A 10274-nucleotide genomic window follows, 5' to 3' on the forward strand; every position below is an offset into this window, starting at 1 on the left:
CTCAGAGGCTCCGGCCGTCGGGGCTGAGCCTGGGCTTTGTTGTTGTGGGATTTGCCCTGGCAGGTTATAAATAGCCCTGCCCTGGCCCCTGCCCCGGTTCCGGCGCCGGGCCGGGGAAGGACGCGCGGGCACGTCCCGGAGCTGTCCCGTGAGCGCCGGAGGGAGGCCTGGCCGCCAGCTGCCCTGCGCTGCCCTGCCGCCTCGGCGAGCCCCGGCGGGGGCTTGACTGACTTTTTTTACGCGACGAAACAACGCAGCTCGGATCAGCCTCGCTGGAGGCAGCCCCGCAGGAGCACGGAAACTCGCCCACGGGCCGGCGGAGAAGCCGGCTGGGAGCCACCATGAAGCCGGAACGAGGTAAAGGCTCGGCTCGGCTCGGCTCGGCTCGGCGGGGAGACGCTTTGTTGCTAATTTTAGAAGCCGCCTGGCGTGTAAACATTGGGGGGGGTCGTGCCTGTGTTGTCCCGACTCCGCGCGGAGCTCGGCCGAGGAATGGAGGGCTGCGGGGGGAGGTCGCCTCCGCTGGATCCAGGATCCGCAGCGTTTGCATTGGTGGGGGAGGGAAACATCGCTGCCTGTGACCGACACTCCTGTGGGTGAACTTCTTTTTGCTCTGGGAAATCCCACCGGCCCGGGGGCTGTCGGCCGCGGTTGCCATCGCGCTGTTCTCGTGGCATTGCAACACTCCAGCGCGCCCCTCCCGCGGACCCGGCAGGCGGTTGCCGCATAAGTCAGAGGTGCGTGAGCGCAGCTCGGTGCTGCCCGCAAACACCTCGTAACGCATCGAGAACTTTTAAAGAACTCGCTTTCAATAAAATTAAAAAAAAGCCCATGTGAGGGTTTTTCTAAATTTCAAGCAGTTGTGTAGTGAGTGGCAGGCTGGAATATTCTGTTTCACAGTCTTTTGTATATAGATTTTCTTTTTATGAAATCGCAAATCGATAAGCAAATTAAGGTGGACTGAGATGTGTATGTTTCTGTCTCTAGCTCTTGTGCTCAGGATAGCAACAGCTGCTGATGCCCCAAGAGTTGAAAGTGTGTCATGGCTGCTGTTTTGGATCATATATTTAGCTTAGCTGGCGTTTATTGCTGTCAAAACGTACCTTGCTGTAACCAGGAAGCCTGAAAGAGAAATGACATCATTTGTCACTTTTAAATAATTTAAAGACACATGTGTGTAACTACTTGTGCAAGTTCCTTCAAGTGTTTTCCTGGTTCCTTTTATTTTGATAGCAATGTTTATTCTGTGGTATTTATTTATTGTTGTTCTCATTAGCCTGCAATATGAACTTACTTTTGTGTGAGAAACCTTTTTAAATAGTCTAGATATTAAGGTGTTAAAACACTAATATGTACTAAGTGCTTTTAATTAAGCTTGTTATTACACTTTCTGATATGGACCTGAAACTGATGTGTGTTAGTGTTTTTCCACAAACTGTGACTGACATCATCTATTCTGTGAATATCTGTTAAACATACACAGCACAGCTAGATCAGCTGTACACAAGGCTTTTTTGGTGCTTTTTAAGAAACAGATTAGTGCTAGTAAGAAACAAAAGAATGTTATTTTTTCTTAAAGTTGCCTACTACAGAACAGTCTGTTTGCACAATGCCTCTGTTTGCATATTGCATATTTGCATATTTAAGATCACATCAATGTGTTTGAGAGGTGCCTACTGCCAAGATGAACTAAAAGATAGATAAAATCAAAGTCAATATTTGCAGCTTTAAGGTACTCTACTCTAGCAGTCCAAAAAGCTCTTTTTGACCTTTGTCTATGCTTTTCGTAACCCCTAGCAGGTAGGAAAATCCAGCTATCTATTTCATGTTCAAAGATGATTGTGGAATGATGAGCCTCTTTTAACCGGCATGTTATGGAAATGCGTGGGTGTGTAGACAAAAAAAACTGTAAGGTTTTTTCCCTCCCTGGAAATCAGCGTTTAGTATATTAAAGCTACACTTGTCTAAAGACTCTCAGAGATTATCAAGTTAATAATAGGAGAAGGTGCTGTGACATAACTGTTTTTAAGATAATCAGTGAACCAATGTGAAGGTGTTGTTTCTTTAAAGACAACTGTGGTTGTTCAGACTACAATTAGACTGTTACCAGCTAGTTTAGTAAATAAATGCTAGTTTAACCATGCACTAATGTGTTTGAGCAATAGCATGTACAAAGGGGGGTAGTGAAAGTGCTGCCTAGATGCCATATGCGGCACGTAGGCACTCTTTTGGAGGCACGGTCATGTTATGTTTACATGTGCTGCCTTCTGCATAGCAGCTGCACCACAGGATAGCAAGCAGTCAAATGTACAGTCACCTGCTATCATTTGTCGTAAATTTAATAGCAAAGGACACAAAATAGGCAGAAATTTCAACTTGCCACAGCCTAAATTTTGGCAGGTGCCATAGCAATGTCAGATTAAAAACTCCAAATGAATACAAAGTAGTAAATCCATAAAGAAAGAAACTTAAAAGTCCAGGGTATATTGATTTGGTTTTGATAATTCCAGTTTAATTAATTTCAGCTTCTGGAAACTAAATTCTGATCTAGGCAATCACTATTTTATATAGTTGATTCTATGTGTGCATAGACCATTGTACTTCTGCACCTCTAAATTGAATGACTAGCTGACCGTTTGAGCTGGATTTTTGTCTATACCATCACAAACTGATTAAATCAAACATTTGTGTTTTCAGTTGTCATAAAGCTTACACTTTACCTAATAGTATTTCAGTATGCAAATATGTGGACTAGAGAAAGGAGGAAGATTCATTTGCCTGTCTTGTCTTTATCACACTGCTCGATAATAAACCTTTCCAAGTGTCACTAGCAGAGAATGAGGGCAGATGATAATGGGAGAGCTAACTGATGCCTTATTCTCTGGTTTTTCCATAGTACACTGATAGGGAGAGGGGTATTAGGGCAGAAGAAAAACTGAGAGAAGACAAGGAAGAAGGTTTCCATGAAATCAAGAACTTGATTCTGTGCTTTTATAGTGAGGAAGGTTCATTTCTTGTCTGCATCCTAATAATATTTGTTTTGAGAACAGTGAGGATGGAACTAAATGTAGAGCTTCATGATGCTTGCAGAGCAAGGTAGTGGAGCAACATGGAGAGCTAGAATGAGATGAATAGTATGTTTAGAAATACAAGGAAAGGATGTAGTCCAGTGATTGTCAACCTTTTTGAATTCAAAGCGATCCTCAATAGACTCAAAACCCCTTGGAAAAGGTCAGCTCTTGGACAACAGAAAAATAATAGCGCAGTTCTTCAGTTGCAAAGAACACAGACCTTAACAGGTCAGAATGTTTTTAACACTAAATTTCTACTTGAAATCTCTGGGTTTATCTTGTGAATGATGTTGCCACACCTAACAGTGCTAAAATTGCATGGCATCCTGTGGCACCCTTGAAAAGATCTCGGGCATCCACAGGTGCCATGGTATCCTGGTTAAGAATCACTGATATGGTCTCACTAGGGTGATTAATGTGACCCCTTCTGCTGTGTCTTCACTAGAAATTTTTTCTCCCAAGCTTCAGTGCAGCTACATAAGTGGGAGTTTTTTTAATATAAACAGGCAGTTGGTTCCTTAATCATGCCATGCACTCTTACCAATGCAATAGGTAAAAGCAGTGATGGCAGCTTATCTATACTCTCTCTTTCCCAGCAATCTTATATTGTACAATATTGCCAAATCTCAAAGCCTGGTGCCAAGAGTGGACATAGTACTTCAACTGAGGCAGCACTAGTGCTGAGTTCAAAGGAATAATTACATCCCTTGTTGTCCATATGGTTTATGTTAATATGTCCCAGAATAACCTTTGCCACCGCCTTTTTTTTTTTTAATAGAAGAGTCACATCATTGAGTCATACTTACTTTTTAATCCACCAAACCCTTTTTCGGTAGTGCTGCTGCTTGCTCTTTCTGCCCCCATCTATTATGATAGTTACCCTTTTCCTTTTCTTTTTTGTGTCTTTGTGACAAGGTATTTAGTAGAATCCTCAGATTTCTTGGAATTTGACAGGCATTGTCGTGAGCGCTTCTGTGGCCTGCTAGTTACCCTGTTGAATAAGAAAGTGGATTGACTTGATATCACTTGTTCTTGACAAATCCATGTCAGCTGTTTTATTATCTAATTCTAGTTTTCCTTTATTTTATTCTCCCCTGTTTCTTCACTGGTTAGTCCCCTAAAATTAGACAGAAAGTGCTATAGGTGGGGACCATGTCGTGATTGATTGTTTTTACTTGTTCTGTAAAACACTTGCATTTTAAAGTACTGATTTCCCCTGATTAACATCCTAATTTAAAGAAGGATGTCAATCAACCAGAAAAACATATCAGCAAGGGAAAGGATGGGAGCCATTAGGCTGAAGGCTACTCTTTTGTGTCTTTTCCCTTCTCCCCTCTTTTCTTTCAGTAGCAAGGTGGTGGGAATGAGAGAGACAGACAAAGGTGTTGCCTATGAGTCTCATCCTAATACTGGATAAAGATATAATGTCCCTTTGCATCTCTTTAAATGATCAGTGTGGGAAGAACTTCTTTAGCCTTACTAGAAATCTGGCCAGCTTCCACATTGGGAATGTTACTGAAGGTTTTTTCCATTGGGCTTTTGGGAGAGTAGGTAAAGACAAGGATTCGTGGGAAGTTGATGACTTGTTTATTCAGGCTCATCTTTCCGTCGCCAGATGCATCTGAGATGAGGTTCTTTCTTTAAGAAGGAAGTAGTTGTAAGCTTTACGTAACAGGCTGATCCTTCTAAATGCTGTTGAGCAAGCATCCCTGGGTTTCAGCAGTCAGGATACCTTGACCTGAAGAAGATTCTTAAAACTGGCTTCAGACTTAATGTATGACTTTTACAACAAAAAAAACCTACCTCCAAAGGAGGTTCCCGAGAGAGAATTTTAACTAAAGTGGTGAACTGTAGAGATACCACATCAAGAAATGAGAGGACCTCTAAGAAAAGGACATGTCTAATTGTATTCTGTGTTTAGTAATACACTGTAACAGAGAACCTTTTATTTTATATCTGCTCTAGAAAATAATGTCATTCTCAGTTGTGGGGGGTGACGCAGTTTGGAAGCTGATCTGTTAAAGTCTTGAAGTTTTAAAATGGGCAATAGGAGATTGCAATGGGCAATAGAGGAGATACAAAGTTACAGGCTGGTCCTGTTTAGTAGGGAACATGTCATTCTGAAAACATTTAAATTATGCTTCTGGCTTAGGTGGCACAGGTAAATTCAGGGAAGGTGATAATGAGCTGAAGATGATGCTAGTTCCTGTTTAGTAGGGAAGCTGTCATGATGAAAACACTTCTGTCATGATTCAGGTGTCATGGGTAAGTGCAGAAAGAGGGCTAAATGGTGTTTAAGAGGAAAGGTTGGGTGTGATTTTTCCTAATTTTAAGACTTGCTCCACAAAAATAGTTTTAAAAATATAGTTTGGATTTAAAAAATCTGGTCGATGAGAATATTACACTGTGATTCTGTTTGTAAGGCATGAAGCCATATAATGTTAATCTATGGGAAAACAAGTTTCTCCCTATAGCACATAATATACAGACTTACCTGGGATATTTGGTATAGTCCCTTTCCCTTTTTTTATCAGGGTGTCAGGTCTGTAGTGGGTCTGTAATTATCACCCTCCCTTGTGCCACAAAACAAGACTTTACTACAAAATTTGGTTTTCTTGAAATCTGGTCTTGAAAGTTCTTTTATATTCATAATGAGAGTTTTTCCTGGGGGGAAAAATAAACCACTTATTTATAACTAAAGTATTTATTTTAGACTTAAATCATTGAAATGCCAGTATAATTCTTACTTAAAATAGAATTACTTTATTACTATTAAAAGACACTGTTAAAAGCAGTCGATAGAAAGTGTAATTTTAGATGGTAGAAAATCTTGGTGCATTTTCTTCCTCCTCTCAAAGATCCCTGGAAGTGACTGAACTGGTGGTTTTACAAATAGTAAGGGTGGGCGTAGAACTGAGTCCATGCTGGGAGTTCTTTCTATACTATCTTGGAGGAGTGCTTGGAGCTGATAGGAGTGGGTTGGGAGTGGTGTAAACTGCTACTACAAGGCTCTGACTATTCCTAATTTTTTCTCATAATGGGAGGAGTACTGGTACTGACAGAGGCCATCTGAAATAGTTATTTCCCTTGCACACTTGCATGTGTTGCACACTAGACTAGATGAGCTTTAGAGACAAGCCCTCCTAACACCCTTATGCTGTGGCAGTCAGACTCGATCTACCAAGGTCCCTTCCAACCCAAACATCTACCGATCACAGACGTAGCTTTTTATGCCAAAAGAATAGTTTTGCCAGTATAGCTTATACTCATTCCTCTAACAGTATAAACTAGACCATCAAAAATGCTTTTTGCTATTAGAACTGTCTATTCTGGTGCTTCTGTTGGTATGAAAATATTGGGAGGAATCCCAGCCTATACCCCTCACTTGCATCATTATGCCAACAGAGACATTTTTAGATGTATCCTTACATAAATGCTAGTGAATGGAGTGCTCTAAGGATTTGACCCATATGACTCAATCCTCCACTGCCTGAAATCAGGAATTTTGGCTGACTGAAGTATGCCATCTTAGATCCTTACTCTTAAATACATAAATACATGTATGGAATCTTAGAAATTGCTATCCTGCCCTTAATTTTAGCGGTCTGATTTAGTTCTAACTAAGGAGACTTGAGGACATGCAAGGCCCAAAGTAATTGTTTTCAACTTAAGTACAAATGAACTTTAGAGAGAGAACTTTTTGTTCATTGACCTAACTTTAAAATGTACTACAGAATAAAGCTCCACCTCCTAAAACCAGCAATTTTCTTAAAACATGTGATGCTATTCCATTTTTAGTCATGGCTGTCACCTCCTCCAACATATGTTAAAAGAACTTTCTTGTCCAGCACTTTGCTGTTAGCAGTTTCTTTGCTTCTGACACTCAATTACAGTTGCTAAAAAAGTAGTGAAAATGGCCTTACTCTTTCTTTGCATAGTGATATATTTAATACATCAGGGCAATAACCCTGCAGGGGTTCCTGCAGGGTTGGATGAATGGTACAGGGCTGGCTTCATAGGCTCAGTCCAGCCCACAAATCTGCCTTCCTCGCTCCCCCCACTCCCCTCCGTATGTCAGTGAGTGCTGTGGCTGCCGAATCTGTGACAGATCTGGGATTGTACCACATGTGGTACCTATTCTGACTGGATTGGGATGCAGCCTGCATACAGTGCTTGCTTCAATTGGTCCAGGGTGGAGGCTGCATGCAGCATGCGTCCCAAACAAGCCACATTTGGCACAAGATCCAGCCCCAGCTCCCAGGTCTTAATCAATAAAATAATGCACTTCCACTTCAGTGGTAGCGTTTAATATTCACTTCATCCTAAAGTAAGAATTCTGAGTTAATGCCTTTCAGTGTTTGAAAGATAAGAATGTAAATATCTTTTATGAGGTAGAAAGAAAGTATTCTCATTCAAGAAACATGCTGAATTTTTTTTCCATATGTTTACATTTAAGGCTAAGTTCCCAAAATATAGGCTAGTATACTACTCCTTGAAATTACATGCACAGTTACATGGTCACCTTTGTTTTCTCTTTGAAATATGAAATATTCATGTACCATAGGCAATTAAGCATGTAAAAATGCAGCTATGTACACTTCTTTTTTTATATGTGTACACTCAATTTTACTTCTACTGCCTGAAAATTAGATTTTTAGATGAAATTGGAAAAACTCGCTCTAAGGTGTCAGGTATATACAGTAAACAATTATAGTTACACTTAGTTTTATATGTAGAATTTGTTGGTATTAAAAATAACTAATATTCAAGCTTTGATTTGGTTAAAATAATAACATTAAAATCATCTGTTCTAGCAGATTTAGTGGCAATTACTATTGGCCTGCCTTTTAATATCAGCAGTTTTTACAATTTTATAAAAAAAGGTATCTAAGACATAGTGCCAAAAGAGCCTTATAAAATTATGAAGACTTAAAATTGATGAAGGCATCATAATAGTAAATAAATGAGCTGCTTTTAGAAAGGTTTCTCAGGGATAACTACGTATGAAATCGGAAGAGACAAATAAAAGCTTTGAGGAGTAAAACACTTAACATAGCAAAACTGGGGAAAATCTAGTCTGTGTTCTGATTTTATGATTGAAATCCCCATTGTAAATAGAATTGATTGAAAAGGCTTTGACAGTGGGGGGGGCAGTTCTGACGCATTCAGTTTCACAGAAATTGAAAATCAATGTCTTGGGTTGTATCAAAAGAATCACCCATTTTTTTTCTAGTTAACTGCCATCTTATTATTCCATTGTTAATTTAAAGATTTTGTGAGTTTTAGTTTTTTTTATAGACACTTTAACCTTTCTGTCTTCCTAATTGAACCCTGAATGATGCAATGAAGATTTGATTCAAAATGGTCACTAAGCCATTTCCTACTATGAGTCCATAAAGGCTAAGGCTTCTGTGTCAACATGTTCTTATGTTCTTAACATTTCATTTTTCTGTATCTGGGTATTCATTTTTGCTCTAGGAAAACTTTCAAAATATTGTTTTCATTCCAAGTGAGGATAAAACAATATTTTGAAAGCAGCATTTAATTAAAGGCATGCGTGCTTCAATGATTCTGGATTTACATCTACAGTAATTGTAAAAATAGAGCTAGTTTCCATACCAGTTCATATTTGAACTATTTAACTGTACCATTAAATGTACTGTATTTTGGATCATTTGGTCTAGAATGACAGATTGTATAGGCTAATGCTGCATTAATGCAATGTTAAGACTTCATATTTAGAACTTGCATCATATGGGAAAATGCAGAAAATAAAAAGGGCCTGATGATCATGGTAACTCAGTTGTTGGTAACCGGCTGCTTCAAGAGTGCTCAACCTGTGGCTTGTGGATCCATTGCATCTGGCCTGTGGGGCTCCCCACAGATCAGGAAATTTGGCAAAAGAGAAATAGCAATTAATATAGCCATCCTGCCAAATTTCCAAACCCCACACCCCCCATGCTATGCCCTCTTCCCACCCTTCTCCACCCCTCCCCTTCCAGCAGCTGGATTGGGGCTGAGCAATACCCCCTTTCCTTGTAGGGCCAGGCTAGGGCTCAGCCAAGCCCCCTTCTCCTATGTGGCTGGATTGTGACCAGTATGCCCTCTTCCACCCCATCCCCTTACCCTGACCACAAGTACAGGATTAAGTCCACCAGCCAGATCCAGCCTATGGATAGGCGAGGCACTGCCCATTCAGCTAACCAGCCAAAAAGGTTGAGCACTGCTATTCTACTTAACAGTACACTTGAGATTCTGGAATTACACTCGAGAGGAGGGTTGGAAAGATCCTAACACTCAAATGATAAAAAAAGTAAGATACCCAGATTCAGATGTCTATTCCTAATTTCTGGTGAGAATTAGGGCATATCTACACAGAATGTGAAGGTATTGTTTTACCCTGGCTAACTTTAATTGGCACTGGTAAAAATAGCATCAGCACAACAATTCTTCATAGGCTGCCTGAGCCCACTACTGTTTGTACTTAGGTTGCTAATTTACAGTGGTCCTTGTCATCTTAGGCAGGGACATAATTTACACACAAAATAGTTTAAGTGATCAGAAACTGGTTTAAATCTGTAACAGAACAAAAGTTCAGTGCACATAAACCAGTTTCAAAATGGCCAAAACTAGTTTAAGATGAACCTTGTTGAATGTAGTATCAGACTTAACTGATTTAGGTCAAATGGGTTTATGGAATTTCTGTCCCAGACCCCTTCCTGGTTCAAGCTAAATCCCCCAGCATCCCAGGAAGCTTTGTAGCTGTGGGCTGGGCTGTCTGCTTGAGCAGAGTAGGGTTGGCACGCCCCTCTTCTCTCTAACCAGAGCAGTGAGGACTGGCTGACAAGAGGGTGGGGGTGGGAAACCCAGCTGCAAACACAGCCCAGTTTGCCTTGGCTTTTCCCCACTGGAGTGGAGGGGGTGAAGGGGTGGGACAACAGGCTCAAGTAGAAGGGAGATAGAGGGATTAAACCCCCCTGCCTCCTGTCTCCCATTGGCACAGGTCCCCAGCTGGGGCTTGTCCAGTTTTGCCCCCCTGCTCACCACTTGAGTGGTGGGGCGTGTGGCCAGACAGCTAGCTGGCCATGCTCCCTGCCACTCAAGCCACGAGTGGGGGGGTGGGGAAAGCTAGGCAGACCCAAGCTGGGGTCCTGTGCCAGTGGGAGATTGGGAAGCAAGGGGGTTTAATTCCTCCTCCTCCCC

At 41.2% G+C, this 10274-nt stretch overlaps 1 protein-coding gene across 1 annotated transcript in view; it reads left to right on the top strand.

Annotated features, from left to right (window-relative positions):
- The first annotated feature begins 11 nt into the window (after positions 1 to 11).
- Positions 12 to 10274, top strand: part of FAM214A (family with sequence similarity 214 member A) — a 79633-nt gene continuing 69370 nt past the window's right edge. The window contains exon 1 of the mRNA XM_019533550.1: positions 12 to 357. Within this exon, the coding sequence (XP_019389095.1) occupies positions 342 to 357 (16 nt within the window). The 5' untranslated portion in view covers positions 12 to 341. The remainder of the gene's footprint in view (positions 358 to 10274) is intronic.

This window comes from Crocodylus porosus, unplaced genomic scaffold (genome assembly GCF_001723895.1).
Source record: "Crocodylus porosus isolate Cpor-Errol unplaced genomic scaffold, CroPor_comp1, whole genome shotgun sequence".
NCBI classification, from domain to species: domain Eukaryota; kingdom Metazoa; phylum Chordata; order Crocodylia; family Crocodylidae; genus Crocodylus; species Crocodylus porosus.